Genomic DNA, 17,752 nt, shown 5'->3' on the forward strand with positions numbered 1-17,752 from the left:
AGGCAAAAATAGGAACAAAAATTTTTTTAAAAATGTATGAATATTTGCAAGGTCACAACCGTGCAACCAAGTATGGTAGGGAAATGTCCGCAATAATATGCTTGCCTACTGCACAAGTTGGTGATGGTATTCAATGGCATGTCACATTTTACTCTTCCTAATGGAACCATCAGAATGACTGTTACAATTTACAGCACTTCATTAAAGCCGGCCTTTAAACTGCTCCTGTTGTGACAAATGATTTTTGCTGCTGTATTCGTCAATGACTTTGACCTCAGTATCTAGTATAGAGCAGAAAATCATGCAGTAAAGTGGCAAGATGCAATGTTCTATTATAGAAATGTTGCCTTTATCATAAAGAAAAATTGCAAGTATAAATTACAGTCAGCATGATGATGATCACTGGATGTTGATTGATACCTCACATCAAATAATGGGATATTCCAGTTGATTTCTACACCCCCTATGGAAAACACGACCTTATTCTCCCACACAGGGGGCCAAGATTTCAAATGGAGCCAACCATTCAGGTACTCCCACTGAAATTCACACTCCCTGTGTGGAAGATTAAGGTCACATCTTCCAGCAGGTGTATGGGTTTCAAATGGAATAGCCTATTCAAACTCATATTAAAAAGTCATATGATTATCTATTATGGTTATACGTAATCAATTGTCATGTGACCTGATCCAACCACAATAAAGGAAGCAATGACATGTGAAATTGATGCAGGTAATAAGTAAGTAAGAAAAGTGGCATTGTAAAACAAAACTTTGCATCCAAATATTATGCTAGGACCCTACGCATTTCAGCAATACAGGGCTTTGATTTCGGCTTGGTTTGCGAGAATCAAAATCCATCATAGTCGCTGCACTTACTGTATGATACAATGAGAGAAGTTGATTCTCGCAACCTAATCTTACAAGTATTGATTCTGTGATTCTCGTCGAAATCTAGGCCCTGCAATAGCACACTTGTTACTACGCAAGTGGATGATGAATGAGAGGAACTTAATTGTACAAATTGATATCTTTGGCCTGGTTGGATCAGATGGTGTCACACTGGACTATTCCAGCTGAAATTCACACTCCCTGGGTAGAAGATTAAGGTCATGACTTCCATAGGGGGTGTATGGATTTCAGCTGGAATAGCATTTCGATGTCTTCCATTCAAATGGCATTTCAGACAGCATTGGATCCTTTCACTTCAAGTACATGTCATATTTTACACGGAATAGTCTCTTTTCTTCATCTGCACAAGCAAAAGCTCCAATGGTTTTCGTCTGGCTGGTATTAGTTTTCTGTGTTTATCCAACACAAAGGACAGTGGCGTCCAGTCCAACTGTACCTTCATTTTCAGTGGGAATGACACTTGCTTGCCGTGTCCTTTTTTGTCCAGTCTGTACCACCAGTTTTCAGGTAGGCCCCATTCCTGTAAATCAGACTTGTTGTAAAATCTCCAGCCGCTGGGATCGTTTTTGTCAGCTGGACGGCCCGAGTCGCCAAGGATGTTGCGGAGGATGTCATGCTCGATGCGTAGTTTCATTTGCTCACTGAGTGGATAAAAACATTTAAATAAGAGAGGTCAGAATTAGTAAGCTTGGAGTCATACATTAAATCCATTTTGGCTGTATGTGACATGTATACTGGAAGGATAAAAAACTGGTGATTTGACAGTGCAAATTTTAAATTGATTTCCTTTGTTTAATTCTTTTTTATACATTGCATTCTTAGAACACATTTTCTTTTCAAGTTTGCAAATGGTTGAATTATATACCAAATTGTTGCTATTATATATGCCATTGTAAAGAAATCATAATTTGTCCACTGTGTATTTTTCTGGTAGCCAAATGCAGCATGGTCTTTTCCACAGTAATAGTAATAATTGAGTCAAATATAACATAGAGGGATACCAAGCTCCCTGTTCAGCTTATCTTAAGCATGTCCGTTCATGTGTCCTGCAGCCAGGTAATGAACACTTTGTGCTCAAATCACATTATTACCAAGCAAGCAAGCAATGATATATAGATGTATATGTATTGCTCAAAATGGTCATCTTGCAGTATTACCAATTGTTAAGATTTTAATATGAAAGCCTATAAATCAGAAAAATAAAATGCTAGGTGATATGCCACAATAAAAAATTACTGGAAGGTTGCAGACATCGGCAACCTGTACACATGCCTTTGTCCTCAAACTAGTCCCACAAAATTGACGACAGCACTCAATCAACAAATTATTTTACCCTTTGACAAATTCCTGGTGCAATGTCAGCATAGAATTTGCCATTTTTAATGTAGTTTGTTTGAAATTAGGCCTGGCATTTTCGGTAATTTTGTACCGGTACCGCCGCAATTTTCAGGCGGGTAACCGGTACTGAAATTGAAAAAAAATAAAATATTTTTTTATTTTTTTTTTTTTTTTTTTTTTTTTTTGGTTTTGTAGTGTCTCTGGACCTAGACCTAAATGCTAGGATCATTCATGGTTGACCTAAAAAAAAAAAAATTTCAAGATATTTTGTTATTTTTTATATGAAAATTGATCATTTGTATTCATGTCATAGTCTATTAATGATTTCAAAATGTATTGAATTTGAATGCATTTTGAAATCATTAATAGACTATGACATGAATACAAATTATCAATTTTCATATTAAAATAACAAAATATCTTGAATTTTTTTTTTTTTTTTTTTTTGAATTGGTACCCGGGAGGGTATTTCCTACCCGGTAATGTAATCTCGGCGGGTACCCGTTTACCCGACCGAAAATGCCAGCCTTATTTGAAATACAGTAGTCTTTTATTTATTAAACTGAAGCTATGGCACAGATGACAGGTAAAATAGTGCATATTTCCTATCCCTCTATGGTAAATTGGTCTAAGGTAATACGAGCAGGAAAGGATAACCAAATCCACCACACATTATACACACAAGGAATATACATCACAACATCCCCCTTTTCTGGCTAGCCAGGAGGATAATAAAAAGACTCCGTCCTACCTCCTTGATCCAGTGAGATGTGCTTGTACATTCTCATAAAAGATATCCGAGCTGCTTATTAATCTGTCTTTGGTCATAATGGGCTTGCTGAAAGCTCTTCTGACTCCCTTAGATACGTTGGCTTCAGGCTCCCATGTGCAGTCATATAAACTCCATCCTCCCCACTTCAGCAGGTACTCATCCTGAAGGAAATTAAAACATGACAGCATGCACAGAATGATTAATGCAATGATAAATCTGGTGTAAAATAGTGAATATTCTCAGTCATCCAGTCATTAGATTCACAAGGTCTTGAATTAAATTAAATACTGGTCGCATGACCAACCCAGCGGGTCAGTTGCCTGATGAAGTCTGATGGTTTCAGACGGAACATAGCAAGTTGGAAAAAATGTAAGTTCCAGTATTTGATTGAATTCAAAACCTAGCGATAAACCTGGTGTGCCAATAGTGCAAGATGATTCCTACAAAAGAACACAGTACCCCTCATTAGAATCAATACATTAATTTTTGTAGTAGATGTCACTTGATGTTGTCAAAATGCCTAAAATATCCTTAAATATACTTTTGCATAGGATAAAATGAGCAGTTTCGGGAAAGTTTCCATAATTGGATAGCAGTTTCTACAGTATGGGAAGAAGTCCATATTGCCAAAATATACAACCCCAAGTATTCCTTCATAATGTGCAAAGTCAGTCACCTAAATCTAATTAAAACAAAACTCATTCAACACAAAAATGACTTAAAATAGTACATTTTACTTGCTTTTTGTACTAACTTTGCACAGGTTGCACTGAGGATAATTTGTTTTTAATAATGAGCATTTCACAATATACATGCACAGTTTGGATGACAATGAAAGGATTCAGTCTACGAGACTTACCCCATCTGGTCCTTTCCTTCTTGTCAGAATCCTCTCCACATCAAAATCATCTTCCTTCTTCTCAGAATCATCTGATTCCGCACCAGACTCATCTCCCTCCATCTCCTCCTCCTCATCAAGTTTCATTTTCTTCTTCTCAGGTTCTCCTTCTCCATCTTTGTCATTTGATGGAGTTGCAGCAGCAGCCGCTGCATCGCCGGGCGTGCTTTCTGTGTCTTTCTTTTGTTCTGAACCCTCCAACTCATCTGTTGGTTCCTTTTCAGATGAGTTGTCTGCACTATCCCCACCCTCCTGCTCAAGAACAGCTTCTTGAGGTGATGCATCAGCTGCTTCCTCGGACTGTTTTGTACTGTCGATGGATTGTTCTTCAGCGCTATTGACTGAAATGGATTCTTGCTCTATATTCTGAGTTGTAGTTTGGTCTTCAGCTGCCTGTAAGATTGAAAGAATTAAGAAATATGGTTACCGTATTTCGTCGAATAAACGCCCCCGGGGGAGTTACATTTTCCCAAGTGGGGGCGTTTATTAGAGGTCATTTGTAGCACGACAATTCCTGTTAAAATCATTAGGTAAGCTTAAAAGTCACGCTAAAATGACGAACTATGAACTTTTGACACTGACTTTTGGTTCACTTACGGTGTTCGATGCAGATTTTCGCCAATTATTGACGCTTATTATTGACCATGTGGGGAACTTGGTAAGCTTACTACACAAGATAGCATGGAAATATCGGAATTTTGAAACATCTTGGTTGAAAAAAAGTGGTGGGGGCGTTTATTTGAGGGGGGCCACTATTCGACGAAATATGGTACTTTAATCAGATGGTTGATGCTTCTGTAATATTATTTTAACAAAGGAGTTCAGTATCAAAATGGATGTCAGCTGTGTTCAAACCTGAAACAAAATGCCCAAATGTTCCTGTTCCCTACTAATTTATTTAACCAGAAGGAAAGTGGAATCGCAATTCAACAACATATTTCTTAAATCAAAAAATGGTTAGAGCACTATTTGTGGTAAAAACATATATGAAAAAATTATGCATGATTTAATTCAAAGAGTGTGGTAAATAAATAAATAAATAAATGTTGGTTGTTTTTTAGCATCAGCACACTTCAACAATTATTCCGATGCCATTAGAATACATCAGAACCATGTCCGCAACTGATGCGCAGGTACTCTCAGCGACATACATTGTAATTACCCCCAGCTCACCATTTTACACCTGGGTGGAGTGAAGCAATTGGGAAATAAGCTATCTTGCTCAAGGACACAGCACACTGGATGAGTTCCGGCGCTGGCCAACCGGCACAAAAAAATTGAATTTTTGGCAACAAATGATTTTTTCATCATAAAAAGAGCAACAAAACAAAAATCACATTTTTTATGAATGTGATACACCCGTAGCCTTTTCACCGATACCTCACATTCAAGATAGTGCCCTGAGCCTGTGCTCTTAATGCATGAATTGGATAGTAAAATTAGCCAGCACTCAAAATGGGCTAGCTACAACACTGGCCAAGGGTTTAGTGTAAACCAAAGATATGCATTAGGGTGCATCATGCCCCCCCCCTTTCCCCTTATGTCAACCAATTTAATATAGTTAGTCTTAAAATGTGCCAAATGATGAAATAATAAAGATTCCCAAAATTTGAATTCATTCTGAGTTCGTCTTATTAGTCCTCCACTTGGTTGACAAATGATACACCCTAATCTGTATGCAATTTAATGGTATTGTTTATTGTTACCTCTTCATCCATTGATTCATCCTCTTCCTCTTCATTCTGGATAAAATTGATGCTACTGACTTCAACATTGCCTTCTACAGCCAGGCAATTGATTCTGTCAAGGTCTTCAATGCGATGATTGTACTCTAAAAGAAATTTATCATTGACCCACACCTGATACAAGTAAAAAACAGAACAGAATAGACAAAGTTAACGCCAATCAAAATGACAGCAAAATAGAGAGCAGTACCATTCATTTAAAGCAGGATGTGTTCTTTTCCCAATTCTATATAGTGATAGTGTGGTTGCCTTCTCTTTAAAATCAAAACTTTGTGCCCTTTGCATAGGCCTACCATACTTTTACCACATATCAAAATAACCAAAAATTGTTTTCTACTGGAGAAGTGTTTTCTGTTAGAATCCTTTAGACTGTATAGAATAGTGATATTTCCCAGTTTGATGTTTCCTAAGCTCAGTCTGGCAACCCAGAGACCAAGCTTCAAACCCCAGTGAAGAGTGATTTTTTAATAACTTGGGCAACTTGATCAAGGTGCTCTCCTTCAAACTTCTAAAACTTTACCATACCGAGCATCTCAAAGTCCCCATGGAACTATTCAATCAACTTTAAAGCTGAATTTATACTTGATCGCTTTTGAAGAAAAGCGATTCTCATGCATGCTCAATGTTTACTTCCGTTTTAAGAGTGTCAAGCCAATCAATCGATACAAATCATCAAGAAAAAATGATTTTGCGAGTTGAAGAAATCTAAACTTTCGAGCGATATCGCTTGACACGTGAATGCATCAACCAATCATCAACTGGATCAATTATTTTGCTAATTAATATCTCGATAAAACATTTGGTGATGAATAATATTTATTGACAGCAGTGGGTGTATATTAAGAATATTTTAATTGCTATGTATAGATGCAAAAGCGAAGAGCGATGCATCACGAAATTCGGCGATTGCCCATCGCTTTCCAAAAGTGATACATTGCTATCTCTCGGCGATCGAGTATAAATTCAACTTTAGCCCTTGTCAAACTTTCCTTTCTATTTGATTTCATTGTTCCATATCATATCACATTGTATCTGTTTAGCACCAATTTTAAACAGAAATCAAATTGTAGAACTATAACAATACCGGTCTCTATAATAGATGCACATTTGTTAAAATGTCATTCCCACTTACATAAAGTTATAAGAATTAACACATACCTTGTAGCCAGTTTCTGTGCATTGAACTTTGAGATGAAATTCTCCTCCTCTAATGAAAGGAAATTCATTGGTGATTTCTTGTTTCCCCCACATCTCATCTATCATGGTATTACACACCACTTTGGATTCAAAACGAGGACTGAGATGGAGAGCACAATTCATGCCTGGGATGCCATCACCATTACCCTGCTGTAAATTGATGCTGAATCTACAGACAAAAGATGCAATGATCATTTCACTAAGGGAACAAACCAGAAGTTTGATGATGTCTAAAGCTCATTTCATACTTTCCTGCTGCTTGCCACTTTGCCACTCAGACAATGATTATGTTTAAGATGTGCAGTCGCACCAGAAACACTAGTGGTGACCAGCGGCAATTTTAGCGGATATATCAATCACTCCACCGCTTTGCTGAAATGGCAGCATCGCTAGGAGTTGAATTCATGTCAATTTGGAGCAGTGCCGCTCTGAAGTATGAGAACAAAATATGATTTTGGAGTGGTGGCAACATCGGCTTTCAGAGTCATGCTGCTGCCGCTCAGCGGTGTGCTGCTCCGCATGCAGAAAAATACAAGCGGCATGATGAAGCGTCACGCCGCTCAGCGGCAAGTGGCAGAAAGTATGAAACCAGCATTAAAAACAAAAGCACCTTCATTAGGACGCTGACCTCCTCCCTACCTTTCCCTTCCTGAAACGTTGTGTGAGATGTTGAAAATTCCAACCTGGAAGATAATCCTTGAGCGATATTTTAACTAGTTTTTTGCAAATATAATTGACTATTGCTAATTGTGATAACATATGAATCTGCCTGTATTACTTAGTTCATCTGATCCCAATATTCTGCAAAATGATCTTAATGCTAACCTAAATAACATTGCCGATTGGTTCCAGGCCAACAATTTAACTCTAAACATAAAGAAAACTAAACTAATGCTGTTTGGAACAAGGCAAGCTCTTCATAAGTTTAACAATGTTTCTCTTATCTATGGAAATGAACAAATTGAAAGAGTTGAAAGGTTTAAATATTTAGGAGTTACCTTTGATTCCAATCTATCATGGAATGAACATGTTAATTATTTATCTTCTAACATATCTAAACGCATAGGAGTCATTCAGAGAGTAAAGCAATACCTTCCATGGAATACTGTCAAAATGCTTTAGCAAAGCCCTCGTCTTTCCTCATTTTGACTACTGCAGTTCTGTTTGGTCCAATTTCAGTGCCTGTCACAATAATGAGCTCCAGATTTTGCACAATAGGCTGGCCCGTGTTTTGCTCTCTGCAGATATCAGAACTTCAGTGGACAATATGATGAAAGACCTGGACTGGGTTAAACTTGGCTGTAGATGGGAGCATCAATTACTTATTTTAACTTTTAAATGTCTCACACACATTGCTCCTGAGTATCTTTCTTCAAATTTTATTTTCACTCATTCTACTCATTCAAAATGTACAAGGGGCCAAGCTCAAAACAGTTTGGTGGTTCCAATATGGAAAACCTCTTCTGGAAAGAAATAAAAAATAAATAAATAGAAAACTTTCCTTTACAGATCTTCAGTTGCTTGGAACAAGCTTCCTCCCAATCTTCGTGTCAATTTCAATTCAATGAGTTTGGGTGAATTTAAAAATGCTATTGATCTGTAAGTTTTGTATAATAATCTGAGTTATACATTTTTGCATTTTTTTTTTGTATAATGATTAAATCCTTCATTTTGTTAAATATATATTTTTTATTATCTTATTATCATGTTTATGTATATAATCAGGTCTTCCAGGGAGACCAGTACATTTGTATTGATGGAATTTCCTGAATAAATAACGAATAAATAAATATTGAAATTGACCAATATAAAATTAGCATTAATTCTGATTAATCGCATCTGTTGTTTGGAGAGCATTTGAAATCTGAACCGAGGAATATCCCAAGGATATTCCGAGCTTAGGCACAGGTCCTGAAATTCCACAGCTTAGGATCATAGGTCTTGAAAATTCCCCACCTTGTCTGTTAAACAGGTGCAGAAATAGATCTTTTTAAGAAAATAAGTTGGTGATGACTTACCCAGCAGCTGATGTGGGCACATAACCACTGACGTATATCAAGCTGCCATCAATTAATTTTTCTGGAACTGGTTGTGAGAAGGGAACATTCTGTGTATGGTAAAAATATGCATACATTATAGTACAAAATAAGGTGCAAAAACCAATAAAAATACAAGAAAATGTACTTTGGTCTGAGTGGACGAGATCATGTCATATTATTGTTTATACAAATTTCTCTGAATTAATAAAAACAAACTTACTTGTGTTTCTACATGGTTGTTTTCCACTGTGCCGTTCCCCTGGAAATTACAAAACACAAGATAATCTGTTAATTGAATTCATATGGAACAATAATTATGCATGATATGAAGAAAAGAAAACTTTAACACCTATTCATCTTGCTCTGATCACATGAGTGCCCTGTTAATGAGCAACAATTTGTTAGCCTAGTATGCTAACTGCCGAAGTCATTTTTTGTCATTTTGAGAACAAAGTACAAAATTTGGTTCTGGCATGCATTGAAACATATTTATTCACCAATCTTTGAACAAGAACAAATGATAATGAGACAATTGAAGGGAATAATCTAAAATAATTAGGGTACTTATGTAATTGATGCATGCTTGACTTGTACTTTGTTCTCAAAATTACAAAAAATGACTTGGGCAATTATCGTAGTAGGCCGACGATTTGCAATCAGCACCGAATGCAGCAGTGACTTGTCAATCCGCCAATCAGATTAACAGTCTCTTGTTATGATTGTGACGGTTGTCATCCGATTGAATCAGCCAATCAGAACCTCACTTCCCTGTTTACGCTCACTACGAGCAACAGGGTGTTATTACTATTCACATGACTCATACACACGATCAACACACTAAAAAGTTGTTTTCTCATACCCACACATTACCCCACTCTATACTACCCCTCACCACACACAAAGCAAACATCTCAGATATCTACCAAAACCCATTCATTCATTCATTCGTTCATATTTATTTTCCATCAAAATCAAAGACATTGCATAAAAAATAATATACAAACACAAGGCTGGAAGACCAAAAAGGTCTGAAAGTTAGCCTTTACCTAAAATCTAATGAAATTAACAAAACAAATCAACATCACTTAACATAACCAAAAGACATGGGAAGGGGGAGTGCTCACGGAAAAGATTAATTATATTTAGAGATAAGTTTTGTTTTGAATTGATTGCGGAAATGTTTAACAGATTTTGAAGCTTTCAGATTTTTATCTAAAGAATTCCAAAGAATGGGACCTCTAGTATGTATGACATGATCAGAAAAGACTTTCTTATTTTTGGTTAGATTTAGGTCATTTGCATACATCGTGTCTTGTAGTTATGTCAGAACGTTTGGTACAATAATTATCAAATGAACAGGGCAGCTCATTTATAGAGTGCCTGTACATGAATGTACCTACATGTAATTCCTAATCTTCAACTTTTTAAAACGTTATAATTAGCAAACAATGGCGCTGTGTGGTCTCACAAAACAAACTTGGGATTAGGATTATGGTTGGGGTAGTTGTTACTATTTTATTCAGGTAGCCATCACTATTTTGAAATTGCTAGCTCTGTCAAATTTACTTCTCATCTTGCTTACCACTGGTTTGAGGAAATCTTCTAAACGTCCTGTCCCAAAGCGGACTTCCTTGACCTCCACGTCTGCTTTGAAGGACACACAGTCTACATTCTCTAATGGTAATCTATGCTTGTAATCAATGTAGTGTTTGCCATTTACATAAACCTGAAAGAAAACACAGCCACATAGTAATTAGTTACAGTAGGACTCTGACACCGACAAATGACAGAAAAATGATACAGACAAAATTACAGAAAAGCCTGGAGGGCAGTAGTAGGGTGCGCAATGGCGATGATGATGAGGAGGAGGACTCAAGTAAGAGGAAATCAGTAGAGAAAGAATATGATATCAAGTGATCTACTTTTTTTTACGAATTACAATCTATGTACATCCACATGATCATTATTATAACCAAGATAAATTCATTCTTGGGATGAAATTAAAGCTTGACTGCCGCTTGACAGGCGGTTACTGGTGGGTGAACTATGTTCCATTGTTTAGAATAGAAACCGGTTTCAACCAGACGGAACCGCCTGGAACTGGCGGTCAAGTTTTGATTTCATTCCTAACCAGTTGTATGTGCAATACACACTGTGCACAAGAATCACATAAGGAAAAATATACACAGGTTAATGACGTGTGTTAATTGGAATATGCGATAATTGAGGTATGGGAATTGTATGCAATTGGAGGACATCATTGTCTCACAATCACCGGCATCAGAGTGTGCGTAAATTATCGAAAACAAAAATCTTATTGGATCATATTAATACGCAGGCTATGAATGGTTGATGATGACCTCATACCTTGAACATTTCCGACTGACACTGTATAACCACTTCAAAGGGTTCTCCTTTGCCAAATGGTATTGGATTGAGATGTCTTTCCTCTTCACCCCATTCTCCTCCCACTCGTGTGTTGCACACCACCATACCCTTAAATCTTGGATTCAGGTGAAACGCTGCATCTGCATATGGTATTGAGTTCTCACCACTTTGAAGATTAAAGCTGAAACTGTTATTGAAAGAAAAAAATGTGATTTTTGTTTTATGCATACAGTGATCAGCTAAAACTGACAAAATAAGCCTGATAGTGATATAGCATTGTTGGTACTGGAATGGTTTTTTTCCTCATCAATCATTTTCAGTGTCAATTCTCTGAAAATGCAGTGATAACATTATTTTCAATGTGCAGCAGTATCTCATAGAAAATCAGGGCCATTCCAAGATGTATATAATTATCGTCTTTGAGAAAGAAAAAAAAGTATTAAAAAATATCCCTGTCTTCCTGATTGTTTTTGTAACGGTATGTTACAACCATAGATTAATAAAACATAGATTGGAATATTCCATGCCTGTGCTATCTAAGCATAACGGTACTTCAATTCTGCTGACGCCGGTACAGCGTTCAGACCCAGCGACATCGCTCATCTTACATGAAGTCTTTTTTATGTACAATTGCGCTATTTTGAGTTCACTCACGCATACCTGACTCCCACAGGCAACATTCCCACATTCCGTGGTATGGTTACAACAATACAACACTCTTTTAGGCCTACGCATGCAGCATTCTTAGCAATTACTGTTTTAATCCATTTGGCTTCCTCAAGAGAGTGACATCAGTATTTTGCTGGAGTTACTTCATGCGTGTACAGATGTACCGTCTTTGGTCGTACGTGTAAATAAGCTAATAAGCTAGTTCTTCAAGGCAACATGCACGATTAAATAGTATGTGTGCTGGAGCACACAGTGACGTGACTTTTTTGAGGAAGTCCAAGCTTTTGATTCAATGATGGCAAAGTTACTTACTGGGTAGCATTGTTAGCCACTTGACCCTGTAGGTGAATAGATTTGCCTGGTTTCAATCCACCAGGGATAGGCCCAACATATGGCAATGTCTGAAGAAGAAAGGAAATAAAGCACAATGGTATACAGAAGTAAGTGTAAATCACATAATTTACTACAAATATAGTGTGTTATAGTATACTCTGATCATCTCATAATCGGCCGGACTTATAACATTGTGGATTGATATAGAATGTCATACACACAGCTGGGCGCAGCTCCTACGCAAACTCCAACGATTTGCATGACTGACACAAGCTTTTGTGAATTTAAGCTGGCGTAAGTTGACTCGCGCAGTAACAAAAAACCAAATAATTGTCGCATATTAAGAGCTGATCATAGTATAGGTGTTTCAGAAGGATAGTCAAACTTGAACACTTGGTATTTTTTATAAAGAGAGTTTTCTTTTGCCAAATTTCCAACTTGAAGAAAACAAACTAGTTTTTCTTGCTGACAGTTTAGTCAGTGAGCCACTGACTTCATCAAAGCTTGGTGTTGTTGTGATGACCCAATAGTTGATGACTGCTAGCAAGACTAACATCGCTACCAGAAGTGACATAACCTCATCAGTCATCAGCTGTTGGATCATCACAACAACACCAAGCTTTGATCAAGTCAGTGGCTCACTGACAAAACTGTCAGCAAGAAAAACTAGTACCGTAAGTTTTCTTCATATTGGTTTTGACAAAAGAAAAACTCTTATTTTGTTTCATTACCAAACCTGATGAATTTGTTTCAAGACTAAAATTGAATTAGCTTGAAATTCCCCTGGACAAGGAACTTACTGCTAATTGTCTCGTTGTAACCCGTATGAAACTCGGGAGCTGAACCTGGTTGCGAAGGTTATTTGTGGAATGTCTAGGGTGTGCGCTCTTGCAAGCAAAGTCCCGGAATTGGTGTTAAATGGTTTATGGAATGATGTGGGGCCGTAGTGGTCAGCGACAACTTGTAAAGTGTGCTGAGGCTTGTGGATCAACATCCACGCGTTGTGCCTGTGCGTAGCGCACTATAAATCACTGAGCTTTAAAAAAAACCCAATATCTACATGTAATGGATGCTCTTTCTTGTTTTATTTATTTGCAGCACTTCATATTTCCACAAAATACATTGGTTTTGTATGCATTTCTTATGTTTGATAGAATACGTATGAACTAGATACAAATTCTAACTTTGCTAATTTGGATTTTTTTTCCCTCAACCAGAAATGATCCTTGCAAGTGGATCTAGGTCCAAGGATTCTCCAAATCCATGAAAGAAAATTAAAAAATTGTTAAAAAAATGTTTAAATACAATTTTTTGTTCAAAAAGACATTTTATTGACGATGCAATATACGGTACCAAATATTTGTTGTTCTGAGAGATAGGCCCCCTCTAACTATCCCAAAACCTTATAAAAGTGTTTCCTGTATATTACCAAGGCTATAGAAAGCATCTCTACTTCCTAGACATATTTTTTTTAAAGTTTTAAGTTAACTGAATTTCAAACAATAAAAATAAAATTGAAGAAACCTCAAAAAAGGAAGCAGGAGGGGACGTGAAACATGCTTATTTTCTTATTTGGCCTAACATGTTCAATGATTTTTGGTCATATGGGTCTACTTACTGGGTTTTCTACAGCTGGGAAGCCATCCCAGTTTTCATCAGAAACCATGGTTGGGTCCTCCATCACTGTCTCTAAAGAATGTACCTGTAAATATCACATAAAACTAGGTTATTGGTACACCAGTAATTCAATCATTCAACAACTTTACCCAATTACCTGTCATTTGTTCAAAAGCGAAATTGTAGTATATCAAGAAGACAGGACTCTGTAAAAGAGTATTAACAGCTACAGCAGGTCTAAAAAGAGCAGTAGTCGAAAAGAGAAGGTTCTAGCTAGAGTTACGTTAGCAACTTGCGGTATTCCGCCTTGCTGACTAACTAAAACACTCAGAGGGTTCATTCGATGGGTGTATTGTATGTGAACTTTGCTGTGGTTTGTGTTGTCTAGTACAGTTTAGGTTTAAATGATGTTAAATTTTTTAGCTTATCAACAAATCCATGCCAACAAAGACGTCTACAAATTATACGCCTTCCTATCCAGAACTGTTATAGAGTGGAACGATCTACCAAATCATTTGGTGGACATTCTAGATCCCACTCAATTTAAAACCAACGTAACCAAACTTCTGCAAGAAATCAATAAAGCAAATAGAAACTAATTCACATGAACCGCACGCACCCCAGCCCCCCAACTCAACCCAAAATTGGCAACCATGAGAGTTACCAAATAGCGCGGAAAAGGGGAAATTTTTTACCAGTAGCAAGAACCGTGAAAGTGGCAATATAGGGGTATTTAATTATTTTAGACTGTCCGCGAAATTTGACCATGAAATCAGTAAAATAGGGGGAATTGAATTTGCACTGCAGTGTCCGCGAAATTTGGATAAAAGGGGTACCGGTACTTGAGAAAATCCGGTAATTTTATGTCAATATTTAGTGTCATTGAAAAGGGGTGTTTGAAATTCTAATCATTCAATATGATATTGAAAAGGGGTACGTTTGAAATTCTAGTCATCAATATTGAAAACCACAAAAAAGGGGTTGTTTTTGGCCAAGTTTTGTCCTTGATTTTGCATGATAAAGGGGGTAAATTTGATGAAAAATCATTGCAAAGGGGGTCTTTGAAAGATTTGGTAACTCTCATGGTTGCCAACTTTTGTGTCAAGTTTGGGGGCTGGGCCCGGGGCATGCATCAATGCATGCGCATATCAACCTACATTACATGTTGTACCCCATTGCATGATTGGAAATAACTAAGTTTACACATTTGCAGCTAGACTTTATGGGTTATCCTGGCATTTCGGCTTTTTGGTGTCTTTGCATGTATCCATGTATTTCATATATGGTCATTTTCACAGTAAAGGGTGTAACTTTTGATTTTTTGGGTCAAAATTTCAAACCACTTAAATATGTTTCTGTTTACTGAAATCATGCATAGAAGCAACTTAAATTCCAGTAAAATAATGTTTCAAGGCTTAAACCTTTTGATTTCTAATAAAAAATTTGACATTTCCATAACATTTTGGTTAAAATCTAAGAAAAATGTATTTTACTTAAGCTCAGAAAATTATGACATGAAAGCTGGAATACATGTGATATCCCATTCCAAAGTAAGTCAACAGATATAAGTTACATTTTATACCATGTTTTGCTATGTTTATAATTGCAGTTTTGAAATTTTTTTACATAAAGTGTCATTTACAATGGAAATTTCCCAACCTTAAACATATTTTTTAAGTTTTAATTGGATTCCTAAAATAATTTGAATGTCTAACTTCATGTACAAATACTACTTGATAAAAGGAACCTCCCAGCCAAGTTTAACAGAAATTGGAGTTATTTTTTAGAATTGGCAATTCAAGCGATTTGTGTTTCGGAGGCTTCAGTTAACAACACAGGTGATCATAAAAGTAAAATATTTGGCTAACTACTGCAAGTTGACATGAAAAAATAGGTAAAAATATCACAATTACCAATTTTCATGCTTTGCTTCTAAGTATTGAATTTCAGTTGTGACAAAATTAAATTATCACAGCAAGTCATTTTTTTTTGTTTAGGAGGCTTCATGTTAACAATGGTTAAACATTGCACAAGTAATTTTTTTGAAAACAACACTGTTGGGATCATCTAAGCTGTTATTTTCTTGTGTGTATTGAGTAGATCATTCTGTGCGGCAGATATTGTAGATTTATAACATGTTAACTTTTTTACCCATTTGTTAAGTATGGTGTTTTTTGCATGTGAAGCCTCCGAAACAGGCTTTTTGGGTATCAGTATATTTTTCAAACATTAACCATAATATCAAAATTTTTTTAAATTTATGACATTCTGCACATATCAAGTAACAATTACAATACAGATATCAGTATGAAACACCAATTTAGATATGCATAGATGATAATTAATCTTATTGTTGTTTCGGAGGCTTCATTTGTTTCGGAGGCTTCAATTGTTAACGGAAAGTTTGTATTGGGTCCCATTTTCAAACGGTGATATATTTCTCCACGATTTAAAAACAAGTGACTTGAGGATCTACTTTGCTACATTTTGATAAATAGATTGGATGAGCTCTTTTATTTATATTTGCCCAAGCTTGCTGAACAGTTTGTTTCGGAGGCTTCAAAAAAATTAAAAAAAAAAGGGCTCTTTGAAGTCAAGATTTTATAAAAAATCTTTAAAGCTTGCAAATCAACTAATTTTTGTTACCCATTTCAAGTTAAGATATCAACTGTTATGAATCAAGAAGAAGTGAAGAAATAACCAAGAATTATGAACCAAAGCTATACCCACAAAGTTTGTTAACAATTGTTAACGGAAAATGAAGCCTCGAAACGACAAATATCAAGTCCGGTTCTCAAAAATACAGGGCTGTTCACAATTAAATCTAATGTGGCAGTGTTTACTGAACATATGACCATACTTTCAGGATAAGAAAAATTATCCATGAACTAACTGAAGAAAACACAGGGTTTTACAAAATGTTACTGTTTTTATAGTTTTTCAAAATGGCAATATTAAGTACATTTAAGCCTGCTAAAACTGAACGCAGTAACTCCCAAAGATGACTATGCTACCCAAGGTAGCTGCTAACTAGATGACTTATGTGGCCAAAAATCATGGAATTCTGTGGCTTTATTAGAACACTACGGATCAAAATGTTAAAAATCCAAAGTTACACCCTTTACCGTGAAAATGACCATATATGCTAAATTTGTGATAATTTGTGATTGATTATATTATTGTTCCTGTCGATTTTGCCAAATAAATATGAATGAATGAATACATGTCTATGTCCGATCGGAGTGACTCCGCATGGAGTGTTGGGCAGTATCAACATCAAGATCATGAAATAAAAAGATATACTGGAACGAGGGAAATCAGACCTAGCTTGACAGGAAATACTTACAGTCCTGCTGCCGGACACTCGTGCACCGACACCAGTCACGTCGCGTCGGTAAGCTTAACTTAAAAATTTTAATTTAATGTTTAAAAATGCTAAACAGACATATACTTGCTGAATCCTCCATTGATCTGAACAACGATGGCATACACATATTACAAATAGCAAAAAGAATGCAACAATATAACCAAACATATTGTAACACTTACCGAAAATATGGAATTTTAAGTGATTTTCGTCTGTACGTCTACGAAGACCAACAAATTAATTTGGCGTGCATAGCAGAAGCAGTATTGTTAATTTGTTTGCATTCATTTAATGTATCCTGATATTTTACTTGTATAAGAAATTAAAATATGTATCTTCAAAATACAAATTTACAGTACTTGCATATATTTTGTTTTTCTAGGTTGTCAATTTAACTATTTGTTACTGATCTAAAAGAAAAAGGTATTCGACTTTGATGCATTATCAATCGAATATAAAGAAGTTTGCATTGAGGCAC

General features: G+C 36.2%; 1 protein-coding gene across 1 annotated transcript; it reads right to left on the reverse strand.

Annotated features, from left to right (window-relative positions):
• Positions 1–280: 280 nt before the first annotated feature.
• LOC140154965 (uncharacterized) lies at positions 281–17,536 on the reverse strand. The gene is made up of 12 exons (XM_072178007.1): positions 17,457–17,536; positions 13,909–13,992; positions 12,270–12,358; positions 11,268–11,475; positions 10,483–10,626; positions 9,121–9,159; positions 8,880–8,968; positions 6,823–7,030; positions 5,626–5,778; positions 3,881–4,312; positions 3,001–3,182; positions 281–1,552 (listed from the first exon to the last, which is right to left on the reverse strand). Exons 2-12 carry the CDS (start codon positions 13,969–13,971, stop codon positions 1,225–1,227), a joined length of 1,935 nt encoding a protein of 644 aa, XP_072034108.1. The 5' UTR covers positions 13,972–13,992; positions 17,457–17,536; the 3' UTR covers positions 281–1,224.
• Positions 17,537–17,752: the final 216 nt, after the last annotated feature.

The sequence above is a fragment of the Amphiura filiformis genome, chromosome 1 (genome assembly GCF_039555335.1).
Source record: "Amphiura filiformis chromosome 1, Afil_fr2py, whole genome shotgun sequence".
NCBI classification, from domain to species: domain Eukaryota; kingdom Metazoa; phylum Echinodermata; class Ophiuroidea; order Amphilepidida; family Amphiuridae; genus Amphiura; species Amphiura filiformis.

What these genes read in the sequence shown, in the direction of transcription:
- LOC140154965 (XM_072178007.1), bottom strand. Translation starts at nt 13,971, where the DNA reads ATGGAGGACCCAACCATGGTTTCTGATGAAAACTGGGATGGCTTCCCA. An exon ending in GTCAGTCGGAAATGTTCAAG is followed by an intron (nt 10,627 to 11,267) that starts GTATGAGGTCAT and finishes GTTTTCTTTCAG; the next exon opens with GTTTATGTAAATGGCAAACA. An exon ending in CATCTCACTGGATCAAGGAG is followed by an intron (nt 1,553 to 3,000) that starts GTAGGACGGAGT and finishes TTATCCACTCAG; the next exon opens with TGAGCAAATGAAACTACGCA.